Source organism: Aspergillus tanneri (assembly GCF_003426965.1).
Source record: "Aspergillus tanneri strain NIH1004 chromosome Unknown AapTan_2_pilon_pilon_pilon, whole genome shotgun sequence".
In the NCBI taxonomy this organism is placed as follows: domain Eukaryota; kingdom Fungi; phylum Ascomycota; class Eurotiomycetes; order Eurotiales; family Aspergillaceae; genus Aspergillus; species Aspergillus tanneri.
This window is the reverse complement of record NW_022984629.1, coordinates 3,433,107-3,452,917: the sequence shown is the minus strand read 5'-3', so window position 1 is coordinate 3,452,917 and position 19,811 is coordinate 3,433,107. Positions and strand designations below refer to the sequence as shown.

The 19,811-nt window shown below is 48.8% G+C and overlaps 5 protein-coding genes across 5 annotated transcripts; 4 read left to right on the top strand and 1 right to left on the bottom strand.

The window, feature by feature from the left end:
- Nucleotides 1-6: 6 nt before the first annotated feature.
- Nucleotides 7-3,405, top strand: CUE5 (ubiquitin-binding protein cue5; the record flags this gene model as incomplete). The annotated part of the gene is made up of 6 exons (XM_033565812.1): nt 7-108; nt 405-705; nt 761-985; nt 1,055-1,324; nt 1,376-1,742; nt 2,955-3,405. The coding sequence occupies 6 exons, from the start codon at nt 7-9 to the stop codon at nt 3,403-3,405; spliced, it is 1,716 nt and encodes a 571-aa protein (XP_033431569.1).
- Nucleotides 3,406-3,966: 561 nt separating this feature from the next.
- ATNIH1004_001111 (putative transmembrane glycoprotein) lies at nt 3,967-6,773 on the top strand (the record flags this gene model as incomplete). Its single annotated transcript, XM_033565811.1, has 2 exons — nt 3,967-5,694; nt 5,769-6,773. 2 exons carry the CDS (start codon nt 3,967-3,969, stop codon nt 6,771-6,773), a joined length of 2,733 nt encoding a protein of 910 aa, XP_033431568.1.
- Nucleotides 6,774-9,790: 3,017 nt separating this feature from the next.
- Nucleotides 9,791-11,864, top strand: PTC2 (PP2C family serine/threonine-protein phosphatase; the record flags this gene model as incomplete). Its single annotated transcript, XM_033565810.1, has 7 exons — nt 9,791-9,826; nt 10,208-10,526; nt 10,596-10,636; nt 10,696-10,837; nt 10,903-11,109; nt 11,164-11,406; nt 11,482-11,864. The coding sequence occupies 7 exons, from the start codon at nt 9,791-9,793 to the stop codon at nt 11,862-11,864; spliced, it is 1,371 nt and encodes a 456-aa protein (XP_033431567.1).
- Nucleotides 11,865-15,580: 3,716 nt separating this feature from the next.
- Nucleotides 15,581-17,175, top strand: ATNIH1004_001109 (choline-phosphate cytidylyltransferase; the record flags this gene model as incomplete). Its single annotated transcript, XM_033565809.1, has 4 exons — nt 15,581-16,095; nt 16,160-16,510; nt 16,568-16,976; nt 17,035-17,175. 4 exons carry the CDS (start codon nt 15,581-15,583, stop codon nt 17,173-17,175), a joined length of 1,416 nt encoding a protein of 471 aa, XP_033431566.1.
- A 904-nt stretch (nt 17,176-18,079) lies between these two features.
- Nucleotides 18,080-19,228, bottom strand: ATNIH1004_001108 (uncharacterized protein; the record flags this gene model as incomplete). The annotated part of the gene is made up of 1 exon (XM_033565808.1): nt 18,080-19,228. The coding sequence occupies one exon, from the start codon at nt 19,226-19,228 to the stop codon at nt 18,080-18,082; it is 1,149 nt and encodes a 382-aa protein (XP_033431565.1).
- Between the last annotated feature and the right edge of the window lie 583 nt (nt 19,229-19,811).

The window sequence follows — 19,811 nt, the reverse complement described above, 5'->3', positions numbered from 1 at the left end:
CCCAAGATGATAACCGTACTGAGAAAGCAGTTACAAAAACTCTGCAAGCTAACAGTTGTGTCTGTGCCTGTGCCTGTGCCTATGCCAGAGTTGATCCTCACATGCAAGGTAAGAATGATTACTCAGCCCGATGACCAGTCACGTGCCTAACGTCACTGTACATCGGAAGTTGCTCGGAGCTTCCAATAGCAGTCTTCCTTAATCTTCTGCCTTGTGGGCGCTTTATTCTTCTGTTTTGTACCTACTTTCCCCGTGTTCCGAGAAATCAACGTATCTGGCCTATATTTACCCTTTAAGCTGTCATCCCAAAACCCCAAAACGCTGACAATGTCTGAAGAAGACAAGACCGTTCGCTCCCCCGATGTCTAAATCGTGTCTTCAAACACCTACTTATTTGACTCCAGGCTACCATCAAACCTCCTGCAGGGCCAACCAGCATAAAACCAGAGTCCCCTACTACAGCACGCCCCCTCGACTTTGATGATGAACCACAAGAGACTGGTGTTGCCTCAGCCCCTCCCTCCGCAACAGCACAACCAGATGCGACGGAAACTGCGCCGCCAAAGCCGCCGCGTCCATTGAGCCCTCAGCAGCAAGCAGAAAATACGCTTAAAGAGGCGTTTCCAACGGTTGAAGTGTCTGTGGTTAAAGCCGTGTTGGTGGCAAGTAACTGGGATGTTGAACGGGCGTTCCATGCTCTTCTGGGTTCGCGAGTGTCTTACAGTATTGAAGCTGCATAATGCTAACAGAACACCTATAGGCATGACCGACCCTAATGCTGAAGAAGCGGCAGCTCCTCCGAAGCCCCCTCGCCCAACTGCAGCCCAGAGACAGCTGGAAGCAGATGAACTCTATGCCCGTCAGCTTGCTGAACACTACAATCGTCGTTCACCACCGCAATCTCGCTGGGAGGGTGGCCCTCCATACGAGCGCTCGAGGAGGGATAGTGAGCAGTCGGATGAAAGAGAATACAGTTTTTTTGATGGTATGCTACCTAGCTTGTATATTTACACAGCTGTCACTTCCAGATGCTAAATGAACTTCCTGTGCATAGATGACCTCCCTGTGATACGTGAAAATATCCGCAAAGGTTTCCTGGACACCCAAACTAAAGTTAGCTCGTGGTTTCAAAACGTGAAGAAACGACTCGATGGTGAAGAGGAAGACGGTGGTCCATCTAGCCAGGGCTACCGGGACGAAGGCTACAGTCGACCGAGGCGAAGTGGGGATCTCGGGCACCGCAGCGGCGACCGCGAACGTTATGACGCAGATCCCCAAGTCTTGAGTGATGACTTCTCTGCGCTTGAGCTAAGGGATACAGAAGGTCTGTCCTTCCCATGGGATGCTGTGAAAGCTCGCTAATGTTGGACCATAGCTCCTCCCGCGCAGCCCCCCAGACAGCTCGCGAACTCTAACCTTTACAAGTCCTCGTCGCCTTCACCGGATAGACGCAAGGTGTCTTTCCAAGACGGTCTGCCGACTGAAATTGGAAATCTGTACGACGCATCTGAGCCAGCGAAACGAACTCCTTCCGTGGGAGGCAAGACAAGCAAATGGCAACCCCTCTCAACAGTTGAGCCATCTCCTGTCGCGGACAATGATCCATTCAGCTTGGGCGACAGTGAGGATGAGAGAGACACCAAGGCCAAAGATCAGCAGACTGCAGATGAGGCTAGGAAAGCTACGACCGGGTTTGGTTCTTCGTCAAAGGATAGCAACAAGACAGAGGACGCAGGGAAAGCGTGAGAAAGCGTGCCAGCTTAGCGTGCTTTCCCTCTCTCCCGTTCTGTACTACTCCGTCTGTTTCCCGATTTCTACGTTTATATTTGTCATTTGTACCTTCAGACGACGTTGATGATACCAGAGACTGCCATTTGAGGCATGAAACGGTTGAAAGCTAGTTGCTAGTTAGCTTGTATTTGATACATTCTTAATAACTATTTCTACTTGCTAAGTAACCTGTAGCCTGTAGCCTGTAGCCTGTTTGTTGAAACTTGAAGAAGAGCGGGTATCTTTTGGATAATGCAAATGAAATGGGAGAAAGCACCAAAGGGGCAAAAGAAATCGGGACCAGGCGAGTTTTTACTCGGCTAAGCCATGATCATTGGGATGACCCTGGGAAGACGCTGCAGTTTCTCTCCTTAGATCCTTGATTACAGCCTGTACAACAGCGATGATCCTATTAGTCTTGTTATGACTCCAACAGAGATATCAGTACAGCAAGACCTACAGCCAGTGCGTCAGGATTTACTCCATTCTCGATTAGCGAGACACAGAGAGAAAGCTCTGTTCGGTCCAAATGCGTATTCTATACGCGTCCAATCGATTAACAACAGTTGTCTAAAGTACGTTCTGGTTCATGGGGTACCACAGTGCCGGAATCAAAAATGGAAGAATCACGTACAAGCAGCGTTGAGATCTCGTGAAGAATGTCAACGACTTCACGAGCAGCCTGACGCTTGTCATCAGATTGCGACGGCATGACAAAAGTCCAGATCAATAAGGCTTGTCCTAAAGGGCTATGAGGAATGTTGACCGAGTACCTCCGATGGCATCTAACGGGCCTAACAGAGAAGAGAAGTGAGCAGAGGCATCTAGAACCATAGGAAATAATGATGATTGGGATGGGACGATACGGTATTCCACAGGGCCGTCAGAGTGTAAATTACGGTAGTATTACTGTTGTTGCCAAAAGCACATGATTGGTCCTCGAGAGGGATCTTTTTTCTTTCTATTCATCAATTCATCTATTTTTACCTAATAGTTATATTTACTGATGCTCTATCATAAATCTTGGGAATCACAATTATCAACCCACTCAAGGGCGTCTCTGGAGAACTTCCTTTGCCACACCTCTCAGTTCTCGAACTGCCTTGAATGTAGACTTTGGAGGGGTTGCAACTTGCAAGAATGCGGGCTGAGGTTAAAATATCTGACATTCATTCCTTGGGTAGGGATCAGGCATTTGAGATTCTCGCCCATATTTCACGCGTCGAGAAAAAGTCCTTCCCGGCCAATGAGGCTTTTAGCTTCGTCGAGGATTTGTGGAGGAAAAAGCCCAACACCAGAGTCTTGTATGCCACTAGTCTAACGCCTGGTGCAACTCAACCTTTGGTTGCGTATGCGGTCTATGTTCGGCAGAAAGGGGTAGCCTTGCTACACAAGGTTTGTGTTATTGAGTCTCATCGCCGACAGGGCGTCGGGCTGCAAATGATGAACTATATCCGATGCCGGCTGCAAAGGGAGGGCTGCCAATATATCCAACTATGGGTGGATAAGGCCAGGAGTCCAGCCCGGTCTCTGTATCTTCGCAGTGGCTTCGAAGAACGTGAAGAGATTCCTGATTACTACGCGCCGGGACGTACGGGGATTAGGATGATCCTCGATCTGGAATATGGTGTTTGAGCTACTCTTGCACCAGTACATCTCCTTCAGCCCTTTGACTTTGGGCTTGCTTTTAACAAGGGCAGGGAAATTTTTGCAAGTCTGTACGTGTTCCTAGATTGCTGAAAGGGCAGGAGGAGACCTTGGGATGGTGGTTTGGTTCGCGTTTCTTGGCTCCTGAGCGACAGCGCGAGGCATCCCTTGCAGGGGCGTTGCATTTCACAACGTGAACCTTTATCGCGCCGGCATTCATCGTCCCTGACACCTTCCATATTTTATGTGACGTCAAGCATATCGAGGTATGGCTCGGTTAAAGGGATTGTGCGATTCGCGCTTCTCCTGTGTTGAACGGTCCTTGAGCGCGATAACCCTATGTCCTAGGACAATAGTGTTCCCCTAAGGGCAGTCCCATTCCTCCAATCTCATTTCCCTACTTGTTGCTCAACTACTTCCAGCTACTTTTGCTCTTTGAATCACATCAACAGTTGTCAAATCAAATGATCTGCTAGAGCGACAATCCGGACGTGCATCGTGCGCCCTTAATTAGATATCTTCGAGGACTGTGTTCTGTGCCTTCGAGATATGGCACTTTGGGGACTGATTGTCCTCAGCGCCTTGTTAGCTGTGGATGCAAAGTTGGTCACCGATTATCCCGTGAATTCGCAGCTGCCTCCCGTGGCTAGAGTGTCACAACCATTCGAGTATACCTTCTCCGAAAACACGTTCGGTGGTGTCGATGCGAACACTGTATACTCGCTCTCAAACGCTCCATCATGGTTGCGTGTGGATAGTGGGAGGCGTACCTTTTCAGGTACTCCTAAGAAGGACGATGAGGGTACGGCCGAATTCGTGCTAGTAGCATCAAATGGACCCGAGTCCGCTGGCATGGTGGTTACCTTCATCGTAACGAAGGACGATGGTCCAAAATTAGGAAAACCACTTCTTCCTCAGCTTGAACATACTGGGGCAACATCGGCCCCCTCCACAATTCTCATTCACTCAGGCGATTCGTTTTCCATAGCTTTCGACCCCGACACTTTTACCAACACGCGACCTTCTACTGTATATTATGGGACATCTCCGAACAATGCCCCTTTACCGTCCTGGATTGGATTTGACCAGTCGAATCTCCAATTTTCGGGTACGGCTCCTAATATTGGACCACAAACCTTCAGTTTTAACCTAGTGGCTTCGGACGTGGCAGGCTTCGGTGCAGCCTCCGCTAGTTTCGATATAACAATCAGTCCACACATATTGTCGTTTAATGAGAGTGTACGAACGTTCTTTGTCAGCGGAGGGAAAGAATTCAATAGCCCCCGATTTGATGATGCCCTGGCTTTGGATGGCCGCAAGCCAGTGCCGGCTGACTTGATTGGTATTAAAATTGAGTCTCCCGACTGGCTTAAATTGGACAAGGAGTCGATTTCTCTTAGTGGTAATCCTCCAGTCGGTGGGAAAGACGAGAATGTAACAATTTCCGTCAGAGACAGATATCAGAATGAAGCGAAACTACTCATCACTTTGCAGTACTCACATTTTTTTCGTGGCGTGAAGGGGTGCAATGCAGTCATCGGTGAATATTTTACGTTTGTTTTTGACAACACTGTCTTGGCAAATGACTCGTTTCAGCTTGAAGTGGATCTTAGAAACAATCTCCCTTGGTTGCACTACAACTCTGACAATAAGACACTTTACGGACAAGTCCCATCTGATATCAGCCCGGGCGAATCATCTATCAAACTTACTGCTCGCAACGGAACGGCTCAGGACACCCGAAACTTTACAATTAATGCTGTGGAGGGCACAAGTCCACATACATTTGATTCCGGTGGTGGCGATATCCATGGAAGGAAAGCTGGAATCATTGCAGCCGCCGTTGTTGTACCTGTTGTGTTTGTCATGAGCTTCCTCTTCCTCTTCTACTGTTGGTGCCGTAAACGCAGGATAGCGCTACGGGACGATAGTTTCGCGCCTTCGGAGAAAATCCCGCCTCTAGGGTTAAAGACATCAAAGCTACCGCACTGCGAACCCTTCGAAGACATGGCCCAAGGGAGTCCACCGCAAATTGTCAGGAGTCCCTCGCCGATATCGAAACCCCCAAGGTTGGAATTGATACCGTTGTGGAATAACCAGTCCTTTCCACGACGACGAGCAAACACATGCGTCAACCAGGGAAGATGCTGCTACAAACTCCACGACTGGATGGGATTTCGCACCACCCAAAAAACGCTAAAGCACACGAGGAAACGCAAGTTGAAGATGCACACACGCAGCCCAAACGCCTATCGTTCCAAAGCAGCCCACCTACACGTAGGCGAACTAATAGCTCCCGCCGGCGAGAACCACTCAAGTCGATACAGCCAAGAAGGTCACTGAAAAGACAGTCGATGCAATCATCCAGGTCCAAGAGGCTTTCTAAGCGCTCGAGTGGGATCTCCTCCATTGCATCGGGCTTACCCGTAAGGCTCAGCGGCGCTGGACATGGGGCAGGTGGGTTTGGGCCTCCAGGTCATGGGGTTGTCCGGGTGTCGTGGCAAAATACGCGTACGTCCTTCCAGAGTGATGAGAGCGGTGTTGGAAACCTGGCGCCCTTGTTTCCTCGGCCTCCTCGGGACCGAGATAGCCCGGAGTATCCGAAGCGTATGAGCTTGCGAACCGTGGAGCCGGATAACTTGACGATCAGTGAATCTGATTCGCTGGATGTGTTTGTTCACAGTCGGGCGAAACATCGTAACTCTTCCAACCCTCTGTTTGCAGGTCAGCTCAGCCGTCGCACATCCACTGGCCTGCGCGCTTTGGAGAGGGCTCGAAGTAACGCTAGTCGGACCGATACCATCAACAGCTCCAAGTACGTTGAGGACAATAGGGAGTCCATCCGCGATCGTCCCTGGTCTACGGCCATGTCGGCATCCATCTATACTGATGACAATCGACGATCCGCTTACCTAGAATCTTTGTCCGAGGAATCCTTGAATATGCAGCCAGTGGCTCCGATTGGAAAAGGGCCAAGCCAATCAAGCCTGGCGCAGAAATACTCGGAGACACTTCCTCGCTTCTACAGTGAATTAAGCTTGAGTAGTAGACGTCGGGCGGAGGCCAGCCTTCCCGAGAGCGGATCGGGTAATTTTCAGGCTCTCACGGAGGAGCAAGGTATCCAGGCTGGCCGTCGCGACTCATTGCAATCCAACTCGTATCTGCAGGATGGCATGGATGGCGGTACGCCAATCCCAGCCCCAGTGCGAAAGAGTTCTTCTTTTTCAACCGCTGCATTCGATGGTAAGATCCGTCGGGTGAGCTTGATTCGATTAGCGGAGAGAGACGTGAACGGCCGCCGAGGACTCTCCAGGGACTTGAACAGCAGCATAAAGAGTGATATAGCATTTGTATAAGCACGGGATGGCATGAAGTTCTATTACTGCTTGCCTTAGGCCTTTGTTTATTGATTCATTCTTTTTTTTTTCTTTTTCTTTTTTTCTTTTTTTGTGGTTGACCAGCATTTGCATCATGATATCCATAGTCTGTTGTGTGATCTCTCTGATAACCTTTAATTTATTTATGAACTTTTGTTTCCTCTTATTAGACAGTCGTCATTCTGGATGCTCTCGAATAGACTTGTCAATCGAAGGCATTCGTTGATGCACCAGGCTCGAGAATCCCAAGATCTGCCTGATGTGGTCCGAATATGATGGAACCTGGATGGCGTGTCTAGCTAGACCTTTCACAGAAACGCATTGTTTTGGAATGCTTTTTCTTGGCTTTTTGGAGGACCTTTTTCCAATCCATGGCCGGACAACAGTAGTTTCAGATATAGAAACATAACAACTAGTCTATTGTGTCTAATTGTAGGGAGTATAGACACTTGATTTACCACTTACCGTTACTAAATGACGACTCTGGATACAACTATACACGCTGTATCTCCACTGACTGACACACTATGTATGACTTGGTGGGGCAAGAGGCGGGTCGGGTGGATTCGCAGCTAATGCAACTCTAAAACTACATTTATCTAGCCTTATAAAGATGTACCTGGCAGAGCTATCCTGAGCTATAAATATTCCAGTTAATTTAAGATCCCCTGGAGACTCCAAAAAGATAGAGAAGCCGGCTTATCGAAATAGCCCATGAGTACTCTCTCAGAAACACATTGTCTCGGCGACAGAAACTACAGAACAGGTAGTAACTGCGGCAATGGAAATGTTGAATTACCCTGCGGCGATTATACGCTGCTAATGTAAGGTGCTTCTGACGTCTTTTTGCAGCTATCGGTAATTTAATGGAGGATGCTGGGATCGGGGTAGGACATAAAGTCTAGCTGAGAGATGCTAGCGTAGAATTTCTTCTTCATTCCTGTAAAGTCTACCCGATGTTGAGTTCCCATTGTGGCATTCTAAGGCTTGGTAATCAGGGCATATCCTCTGTAATCTGGGGACTTGGTTGGGGCATCTGCCTGACTTTGAGTTCTCTTGTAGTCCATGTAAAGTTATTGATAATGCTGGCAATATGATATCGTCACTATCATCGCACCCTCTCAGTACCCGAAAGTAATACACCTGGAAGGATCAATATTTAGAAGCATTTAAGCTGGTTCATGAGGTCATAAAAAATACCTACCAAATTTACTATAGCCTGGACAGCCTTTATAGATGCATGTAGGGCGCTACTTAAGGCAAAGAAGGACAAGAAAGCTGGAAGTTCCCAAAATAAAACTGGAACCGACAACAGAACAATAAAGGAGCCCTTGCAGTAGATCGAGAATTATAAAACTGTGGAAGTAAGATTATGGAAGATTGCAACAGCGGAGTAAGATATTATACTAAAGAGCCAAGACAGGTAGAAACAACGCATTGGAGGTTAGCGTAAGTATGATTGCCCCTTGCGTGTTGAACGAGAACCCTGTGGTTCACAATCGAGATGATATCTTATCGAGTGTGTTCTAATATTTTATTGCCTTGTCTATTCTTGATGAACTGAGATGACGGACGCTGAGATTCAGTGTGGTAGCTGATGGTTAGCTGAACAACACACTGGTTGTGTGAATTGATCCAGTATGTCGGCTGTATTTGACCTTTTTTTGACCATAATTTTGGATGCAGACAAGCTTTATTGGGATTTTCGGTGTAATGTAGATCTTGGATAGATGCTTAAGTAGATGCTGCTCCTATGCTCGATATGCCTGGAATTACCTCGATGCGGTGTGAACAGAATGCCCGCAGCTTCCACAGTCCAGGTATCCAATCTTGAGTATTTCAAGACCAGCCATTTCTGCGAGGTGAGGTGCATCCAAGGAGAAATACGGAGTAGTATCTATTGAGATTGATATGAAAACGCCTTGCTTGGTTGATTGAGCTCAAGACAGCAGGACGGCGCCTGACCTGTCTCGGACCTGAAAAGCAAGGCACCAATAGAGCTGATGGAACTATCCTGATTAGGATAGCTAGATACTAACAATACTCTGTAGGTAGTCTGTAAGGCGTACAACGAGGCAGTACAGCTGGAGGTCGGTCGGTATCTACAGAGTCTGCAATGACCTTTTAGGTAGCTGCTGATCAGGAATCCTAAGTGTCTGCTGGGTACTATCACAGAAGGAAGGATTGATCTGTCAAGGTTGGGGCTCCAGAAATCCCGTGCTAGTCAGCAGCGGGCTGATCTCAGACCATGTATAGCGCGAATTGCCTAGGAGCTATTAGGTAGTACCTGGTAGTATCTAGTAATTGCCACCTTACTGGACACGCGACAGGGAAATTCGGGAAATTCTTCAGGTGAATCTTAAGAGATGATGATGGAATTGGACGAATGGATGAACCTTTTCTGTTCCTGTACAAGCCCGTGACACAACTAAATTTTTTTAGACTCTCCCTTGTAGTAGCCTAATATGATGGATTTTTGAGATGTTCTGCCTAGTCTCTAGAATATTATAAACATTTGAACCCCTTTTGCAATGTTGATTCTCTACGCACCCATATCTTTCCTCCGACTTAGATTACCTGATTCGGCTTCCCCACTTCTTTAAGAGCTAGAAGAAACATAAAATCACTATCACAGGAAGTATCAGTAAGTATCATATAAATCTAAATAATTAGATCTTCTAAAACTTTTGAACATCTTTAGCTTCTAGAGTAGTTCTTTTTTTTTTTTTTTTTTTTCCTCCTCTTCTGCCTTTCTGCCTGCCTTACCAGAAAAAAAGTGCTTTCCCTTTCCCGCACGCCGCCCAGTGATTCTGCCCTTACCCTCGCTCACCTGATTCTCTCCTCCATTTGTCTTTCTCTCCCACTTCCCTTTCCCTTTTTCCCCCAAAAGAGACCGCCTTAACCTTCCCTCCTAGATCCTTTGTGTCTGTGTGCTTGCGTGTTTTTTTTTTTGGCCACAGTCCCCCCCTGACAGTTCCTTGTGATTACTTGCAATAATGGGTCAAACTTTGTCAGAGCCAGTCGTCGAGAAGGTGAGTGAAAATTACAGTTCAAAAAATTGAGATTGATTGACTTGTCTTTCACCTCCCCTCTCTCCCCACACTGTCCTTACGCAATTCCATTCCTTCCCTGTGCAGCCTGCCGAACGCCTCTACCATGTTTCTCAGCGACACCCTATCTTTCTTGAGATTTTTTGTTCTGTATTCTGCTTCAATGTTTTGTCATCCCCATCTGTAGCCCACCCCAGGCCATGTTATATCCCTTCCTTGCGGTATTGAGCGGCGTCACAACGTGGTGGTTTTCTCCTGCGGGGTCCTTCATAAGTGGAAGAAAATTTCCCGCAGCCGCCCCCATGACGGATGACTAGTCACCATTGGCATTCACACGATCGCTAACTCAGGTCAAATTTCTAGACTTCCTCTGAAGGCGAAGATGAATGCTGTGTGTATGGGGTCTCCGCCATGCAAGGCTGGCGGATCAGCATGGAGGATGCCCATGCTGCCGTCCTAGACCTCTATGCGAAATATACAACTCCTAAGGACACACCCTCCGAACCCGATAAACGTCTCGCTTTCTTTGGTGTATATGATGGGCATGGTGGGGACAAAGTGGCTTTGTTTGCGGGGGAGAACCTGCACAAGATTGTCGCGAAGCAGGATTCGTTCGCAAAGGGCGATATCGAACAAGCCTTAAAGGACGGCTTCTTGGCTACCGACCGGGCTATCTTGGAAGGTTCGTAAATGACATGGGAGATTTTATCTTCTCCCCTCTTGTCGTTTTCCCTCTCGCTGACGTGGCCAGATCCGAAATATGAGGAGGAGGTTTCCGGCTGTACGGCGGCGGTTAGTATAATCTCAAAGCACAAAATCTGGGTTGTATGTCTCCCTCTCCACTGGGCCAGTCCGAGGAATTGAACACGAACTGGACCGCAGTCTCGCCATGTCTAACTGGATACAAGGCCAATGCTGGTGATTCACGATCGGTCCTAGGTGTCAAGGGTCGCGCGAAACCCCTTTCGTTTGATCACAAGCCGCAGAATGAAGGTTGGTGACTCGGTCCTGTTGTCGTCATCTTAATGACCTGGTGATACTGATGAACCTGATTGTAGGCGAGAAGGCCCGTATCAGCGCTGCAGGTGGCTTTGTCGATTTTGGCCGTGTGAATGGCAACCTAGCCCTTTCGCGAGCCATTGGTGATTTCGAATTTAAGAAGAGCCCCGAGCTGTCGCCTGAACAGCAGATTGTAACCGCATACCCAGATGTGACGGTCCACGAACTTAGTGACGATGATGAATTCCTAGTCATTGCTTGTGACGGTACGTGAAATGTTCGCCGTCACAGCTATTCCCGCGCTAACCCCACGTTGGTAGGCATCTGGGACTGCCAGACCTCTCAGGCTGTGGTCGAATTCGTTCGCCGTGGTATTGCAGCGAAACAAGACCTTTACCGGATCTGTGAAAACATGATGGACAACTGCTTGGCTTCGAACAGCGAAACCGGCGGTGTGGGTTGCGACAACATGACCATGACCATCATTGGACTCCTGAACGGTAGAACCAAGGAGGAGTGGTACAATCAGATCGCTGAGAGGGTGGCCAATGGTGACGGCCCTTGTGCTCCGCCCGAATACGGCAAGTCTCTTGAGGAATCCGCGGCCTCCAACCCCTACTGACTTAACGGGGACGCAGCTGAATTCCGTGGCCCCGGTATCCGTAATCAGTTCGAAGAGAACCCGGATGACTATGAGGTGGATAATGATCGTGCCCGTGGCTTTAGCGTGCGTTCTGGTCGCATAATTCTCTTAGGCGACGGCACAGAATTAATCCCTGAACAGAACGACGAGGAGCTCTTTGACCAGACTGAGGAAGACCGGGATTTGCCCCGTCAGGCACAGCATGAATCTCCCGATTCGGCTAGAAAGGAACGTGAAGGAACCCCGGGGCCGCAGTCTAGGGCCGACGCCCCCAAGTCTGATGAGGCATCTGCCAGTATATCTGAGACCCCCTCAACCGCCGCGAAGAGCGCTTCCGGTGGCAGCTCGGAAAGCACGGAACAATCTACGACTTCGTAGTTATGATGGGATTTTAGCAATTGTTTTTTTTTTTTTTTTTTTTTTTTTTTTTTTTTTTTTTTTTTTTTTTTTTTTTTGGCTTTTGAAAACGATTCTTGTGATTTGATGACCGTTGCCGTCCCTGCGACCTCTTTTCTTTTCTTCTCCCAGCCCTTTCTCCCCTAAGCGCTCTGTCTCCGTATTCTACCTTATTTCTTTTCTTTTTCTATCTAACGCCCCCCTTCCCATGTTTCTTATTTCTTCTCTGATCAACTTCCGATGGTAGTGAATAAGGCGGAGCTAAGCAGCGGCAACCGGACTCAGCTGGCCAAGTGATCTTTGTTCCATATCGAACCGGATGGATTGACTGGGGATCTTTCGCCTTAAAGATAGGAGGGGTTGTCTTATCTTTTCTTTTAGTTTTGTCTTCGAAGCCGCGAGCGGCAGACCTCACGAGAGTACGCCTTGTTTCATGTCTTCCCACAAGATACCGCACAAACCTACCGCTATTGATGAACTTTGATATCTCTATGATTCTCTTTCCATTTTTTCCCCTTCTCCGTTCCACGTTCGCGCCTGTCTTCTTCCTCCTGGGTGCTCCTGCTTTCTACTTACGGGTATCCCATGATATGATCAACGAGACGGCTCACTAATGGGGGTGACGCTTCGATGGCATGAGTAAGACAGCCGGGTAAGGAGTAGGGGTGAGGAGTGACGAATCTACCTATAAATGCACGCATGACGGCGTATCCGGAAAGTATTTCGTCCATGGCATGAAGAACCGTGTTAGCTGAGCAGCGGAGTTTCTGGGATTGTGATCTATGCACACGAGCTTCCAGTGGATCTTGTCCCTATTCCCATCACGTACAGATATAGATAATGGGCTCATCATGATCATGTGGCTTTGTCCAGGAGTAATAAGGTCCGCTGTAAGGAGTAGGTATGGATAGAGAGACCGAGAACAGTGTGATTAGGTAATCCTATCCTGTTGGGGAACGCTTTGCCGAATCCAGTAAGTGTCAGGGACTGCGAGTGGGCAATGGTATCCCCTTGGCTGGCGATACGTGCCTTTTTTAGCGGTAAATTATTGAAGCATTCTTATTGGTTTATATTATCACCGCCTGATGACATAAGAAGATTCTTAGTTATGAGTACGCACGTCCCTCAGCGCGTCACAAAGCATTTCACGCGTAGCCCCCTACATGGTCTGCTTCATCCTCTGGATTCCTTACATTCCTCCCTACTATGGACCAATGGGGTTATCCAATGAAAGAGGAGGCAGAGGAACCCTTATTGCATAGTTCTTTTATTGTTCCATCATCTGCATCACCTTCTCGTTCCCCTTCCCCTACTCCTTTGCCTAAAAGGGAAGATGTGAAGCTAAATCTTGCTCAGATGCTTCATGAAATCCCTCCTTATACTGATGTTGAATTTGAACCGCTTAATATAGAAAAGCCTTTTTATGCTTCTGCACATATTCCACCAGATATTAATATCTCAAGTGCATACAGCTTATTCTCCCTCTTTACCTCAAAAGAGTCACTGGCGGTATTATCAACCAATACAAATATATATGCGCGGATAAAGGAAGCAGGAGAAACCGGGCGTACATGGCATGATACTACTCCTGCAGATATTATGATTTTTCTTGGCATTCTTGTTTATATGGGGGTTCATGTATCTCCTAGAGATGAGGATTACTGGCAGACTTCAGAGGAGCCTATTCATATGCCACGGCGATTTATGTCATTAAAGCGCTTTCAACAAATCAAGCGCTTTTTTCATGTTGCTGATCCCAATCCTGATGCAGCTGTGCAGGAGGCTATAAGGCTTGGTTTAAAGCCTCATCAAATGTGGTGGTATAAGCTAGAACCATTTGCTTCTAGTATACGTTCTGCCTGCCTACAATACTGGGAACCATCACATGCAGTCTCTGTGGATGAAGTTATGATCCGTGGCTTTGGGCGCTCTACACACACATTTAAAATGCCTGATAAGCCAATTAAGCAGGGGTTTAAGCTTTTTGCAATTGCAGACCAAGGTTATATCCTACACTGGATTTGGGCAAGCCGGCATAAATCAATGGTAGAGGTTAAAAAGCAGGAAGATCTTACTATGACTGGTTCAATGGTGCTTCAACTGGTCCAGGAAGGGTTACCAAAGAAAAAGCATAAATATACAGTTTATATGGACAATTACTTTACTTCAATACCGCTTTTTCATCGCCTCCGAGAACTTGGCATTGGTGCATGTGGAACAACACGTCCAAAGGCTTCTAAACAACTATTCCCAAAGGTCCTTCGACTATTCAAAGAGTCCAAGAAATCTCAGCCATGGAATACATTATATGCCGTGCCTGCAGGTATTGAACCTGGGGTCCAGAATATTCTTTGTCTTGCATGGCAAGACAATAATATAGTTACTGGCATGACAACTACACATACTGTACACAGGCCATCTGATTGGATCCCTCGCCTTCGCAAACGACCAGCAAAGACATCTACTAGTGCAAAGATTGCCCGAGAGCCATTTAATGGAGAGCCAGTCAAGGAACTACCTATTCCCCGTGTGTTTAATAATTATAACTTCCATATAGGAGGTGTTGATCGTGCAAACCAACTCCGGGAAAGCTATGAGACTTATCAAAAAATGCTTCGCTCATGGTGGCCTATATTTTTTTGGTTACTAGATGTGGCGATTATTAATGCTTATCTTATAGGCAATATCATTCGCCAATCCCGGGGAATAAAGACAGTTACTCATCTGGAGTTTCGGAAGGATCTTTACAAAGAACTATTCCAATTAGGCCTCCAGGAAGCGGTTACTGGGAAAAGAACTAGAGAGTTAGAGAGGATAAGTGAACTGGAGACAGGTGAAGCACATGAGGCTATTCGAATTCCATCTCAAAAGAGATGCTACTGGTGCAAGCAGAAGACTACATTTAGCTGTAAAATCTGTGGTGTGCCTTTATGTAGGAAGGATATACGGTCATGTTAGTTAGATTTCCATCATCATAAAGAGATAGTCAACAAGAATTAATGGTGTGCATAGGTTCATTGTGCGTGGTATTAGTATAGGTGGTCAATGCGAAGCGGCAGAAAACTGGCGCTAAAAAAGGCACGTATCGCCAGCCAAGGGGATAGTAGGGTGGTAAAGGGACCGCTGAGCTCTGTCAATGGAGGATGTGCGGAGCAGTGAAACCTACTAAGTGACCTTCCTCGTGGGTTCGCCAATACCGTACGGAACGTCAGATGGTACGGTTCATGGGCCCACCAGAACAGGCTATGACATTTCCATACGCCATGTTTCACGGCCTCAGGAATACACCGTAACTACAACTTTTTTTTTTTTTTTTTGTGATTGCGTCTCCTTTTTTGGGGGCTTTGACGCGACGTGGAAAATCTACTCCGTAGCATCCTCTTCCTTGGTGAACCAACGCGAGTTTCGCCTCTTTTCGCCTTAGTGTCCTCTAATTTGAACGGTGGTCCCCTTTCCATCTTGTACAGTACTTGGTTAGTGGCCTCGGAACTCGAGATCATCGTCGGTCGCGTGTTTTCAGTCTGTCCAACCTGCTGCTTCCTCGACTGGACCCTCCCGCCGTATCTCATTTCCCCTTACTCTGCCCTTTCGATCCATCAACGCGTCTTTCGCCATCTGGCCTTTCGTCCGCCCTCCATCTCCTATTTTTTCTCCCCATTCCCGACAGAAGTCGAGCTGTGCTCCCTCGGTCAGCCACCATGTCCTCTCCGTCGTCTGCGGGCAAACGCAAGCGCAGTGCTTCCCAACATCTACCGGCCAATGCCACCAAACCAACTCCCGCTGAATTCCTACAACCTTCATCTCGCGATGCATCTGGGGAAGAGGGTGATGAGTCGACCGGTCCTCTCACTTCATCTCCAAGCAAGCACAAGATATCCGCTCCCATTGACGTAACGTCTGCGACCGTTCCGCCGTCCAAACGGGCCCGAAAGAGCTCAATTGACCACGGTCCGATCAATGGTTCTGCAGCCGAGGAGCTGTCAGAAATCGGCAAGGAGGATCCGGGCGAGCCGTCCGAGACCACTGTCGCTAGTAGTGACATTGAGAGTCGAAGCAAGGGCCGGCCCGGGTTGCAGATAAAGACCCGGCAGAACTTGGGGCCGCCTGAAAAGGCTGGGTTGCAGGATCCAGTGGGATACAAGACGAACCCCCCTCCCACGGGACGCCCGGTTCGGGTCTATGCCGATGGCGTTTTTGATCTGTTCCATATGGGGTAAGCTTTGTCGCCGGTTGCCATAGATCAGCTTTGATCTCTGCTAACACATCTCCCCCATTAGTCACATGCGTCAGCTCGAGCAGGCAAAGAAGGCTTTCCCAGACGTGCATCTGATGGTTGGGGTTACTGGCGACGAGGAGACTCATCAGCGGAAGGGTCTGACGGTGTTGAGCGGCACGGAGCGCGCGGAGAGTGTCCGACACTGCAAATGGGTGGATGAAGTGATCCCCAACTGTCCCTGGATTGTGACTCCGGAATTTATCGAGCAGCACCAGATTGACTATGTCGCACATGATGACCTGCCGTACGGCGCTGCCGAGGGCGATGATATCTATGCTCCGATCAAGTCCCAAGGAAAGTTCCTGGTTACCCAGCGAACCGAAGGTGTCAGCACTACCGGCATCATCACAAGGTCAGCACCAATTGATTTCATCATTGCAAAGAGCGGCTGAGAACTGACTAATTGCAGGGTGGTTCGCGACTATGACCAATACATTTCGCGTCAGTTCAAGCGGGGCGCTTCTCGACAGGAGCTTAACGTGTCATGGCTTAAAAAGAATGAGCTCGAAATCAAGCGCCACGTCGCCGAGATTCGGGACAGTATTCGCACGAACTGGTCGACCACCGGCCAAGAATTAGGGCGAGAATTACGGCAGCTCTGGCAGAACAGTCGGCCCAGCAGCCCGGCGCCCAGCGCGAGGAACAGTGTGGACTTTGGCGGATCTCGAAGTGGTCTGGTCAGTCCAACTGGGGGCACCAAGACTCATCTCTCTCGGGTGGAGACGTTGGGCCGTCCTGATAGTCCTGTAGGAGGCGGACGCAATGAAGACTTTGCCACCGGCTACAGCTTGGGATTGATTGGGGGAGTAAGAGCATGGGTGAGTGTCCCTGGGTCCCAAGGAGAAGGAAAGGTTCACAAAGCTGACGGTGATATAGATGCGCAGTCGTCGGTCCCTCGTAGAAAGTCGGGCTCACTCTCCAGTCAGCGAGGAGGATCAGGAATCTGAACAAGAGCGGAGTAATGGTCATTTTGCTGGCAGCTCTACACCTGCTAATGCGAGAATTCATTCTGCGTAATTTTGGTTTTCTCTTTGTCCCCTCCCCCCTTTCCTTTCTTTTCCTTAATTCCTACTTTTTTCGTTTGCACCTATACGAGCCTCTCATATATCTATCGGATCGAGTTTCACCTCATAGTGGGATAAATCACAGGACAGATGTCTCTGGACTTGCTGACTTGATGTAAGTTAGGACAAGAGGAGCACAACGATCGTCCTGGCATGTCAGCACATGGTCTACTGGGAAGAGGAGTAGATTTGAGCAGACCGGGAAAAAAAAAATTGAAGAGAAAAAAAAAAAAAAATTTTGGTATGCATCCGATAGATTCATGAGATGTATTGGGTGGAAACGTGCTTTTCTTTTGTTAATTTTTTAAACATCTCCCCCCTCTCCCCGCGAGCTCATACTTCCTTTCTTATTGGTATTATTATTGGATCTTCTCGACATAATTATTTGGCCTACTTGAACCACAGGGAGAGGGATGTGCATGTGATTGGGTTTGGATCTTTCAGTTCATGTTTTCCAACTATGGCCGTCGCTATTGGTTTTGCCTGGGATCGGAGGAAGGGGCGAAATTGGAGGCAAATTTGGGCCCTCCCCACTGTTGATTAGATGTTCATAGATTGTCTAACCGGGTTGAATAGGTAGAAGGGACTCGACATAATGGACTGGCGTTTATGGGATGGACATTCATCAAGTCTATGGTAGCACCTCTAGTCTAAACAGCATGCACTTCATGCAACGCAACATGTCGAGATCAACCAGGGCATTCAAAAAGTCCAACTGGGCATTCGAAGAGAAGAGACGAAACGAAATCAAATGAAAGCACAAAGGGGGTATCTCTAGCACAGAAAATCGCTTTTTTTTAAGGTAATCGGAGCAAGAAATCATGAGAGAAAGAAGGTCGGAAGAGGAACAAGAATGATTAAGCAGCAGTGATAGCCAGACGAGGACGCACCGTTGGCCTGACGGTCTCATTCAACTCGTCGATTCCACAGGGACGCTTCAATTGCAGCTGAACACCGGGGATGGATGGGACTGACCCCGGGGGCGAGCAGAGGATGGCACGGAGATGATCGCGCAGAGTGACAGCGTCGCGAACCAAATCGCCCTCCAGCACACGCTTGGCGTAAGTGTCACAGCGGGCGGTGATACCCAACTCGAAGGACTGCAGACCACGGACGCACAACATGGGGGCTACCCAGGGCTCGTCGATGGCCAGACGTAGTCGCTGTTTCCCGGCGATAAGGCCACCGGCGGGGGTGCCAGAGAACCGACCCAGATCGACACTGAGATGGAGTTCCTCAAGACCGCGCAGAGCGGCCACGCGCGACCAGAAGAGCGACCAGAGTCGGTCGTTATGGGTGTGGGCGAAGATGGACGAGGGCTGCTCGTGGCCGGCCATGGGCTGCCAAACGGGAGACCATTGCACGGTGAGACGACGGATGGAGCGCAGCCGGTCTGTCCCCACGGTCCGCGAGAAGGCAATGAAGGTGTGCAGGTCGTCAACGTCGAAGACGACGTTGGCGTACAGGATGTCGGCGGCCTCGGCGTAGATGGCACGACAGCAGCGCAGCAGCGCCAGCGACGAGTTACTCAGTGCAGAGGGCAGGTCGGCGTGGGTGTGCGGGTACAGCATGGCGCTGTGATGATGAAGTTGTTGATTATTATTATGATTCTTATTACTCTCCTGACGCCAGTGGGCCGGAGTGGAAGGGCAACAGCGACGGTTCTGGTCAACCGAGGAGACGGGATGACGACAGCGGACGTGACGGATCTTGTTCTTGACCTGCACCAGATGGACGGCCTCGTCACCGAAGACGTAGCCGTAGATCATCAGACGGATCTCAGGGGGCAGTCGGCTGAGGAGGCCGCAGTCGGACTGCGAGGCCATGGGAAGCGCACACGGCTCGATGGGGGTGGTAGTGGAGGAATACGGCGGGTCCAGACAGGGAGAACAGATTTTGCGTTCCTGAATCAGATCACGGACGGTCTCTTGCCATCGTCGACCGGTGGGATAGTAGTGGAAGATGGAGTAGGGATCGCGGAGCAACCAGGCATCGAAGTGACGCATTTCGTTTTTATTTGTATTTTTATATTTTGTATAGTCTCTTTTTTAGTTTTTTAATCTTTTGGACCCAGTGGGGAGACGAAGATCCGGAGAAGGTGGACCTTCTTATACTGCGACCCTCCCATAGTCTGAGCGATTGATGGCTGAGGCTATTCACAATTAAGACCTCGCCACTGACGGATGGGCGACTGTCTTCCGGGGAAGCTCCACTGCCGCCCCTCCCATTGGTGGCCGGCCATTCTCGGGAGCATCCGCCTCTGCCTTTTTCGGGTCTTTTCGGCGGAAACTGCAACCCTGTGACGTCACTGTTGCCAATCACCCGTCGGCAGTGGGGTGCTCTATACCGCTTTGGGGTCCATTCAGGATGTCGCATTCTTCAGGCATCTGGTACTTGTCACGGGATAATTGCTCCGTCTTATTTAGTATCTACAGTATCTATCTTGTAGTATCTCTCGTCCATCTACGGAGTATTCTCACCCAGATCATCTCACCCATACTCGTTTCTTCATTATCATTAAGTACAATCCCCGTCTATGATGACATCCGGAGCACAATCCTCCTAGCTCTGAGTCTGGCAACCTTACTT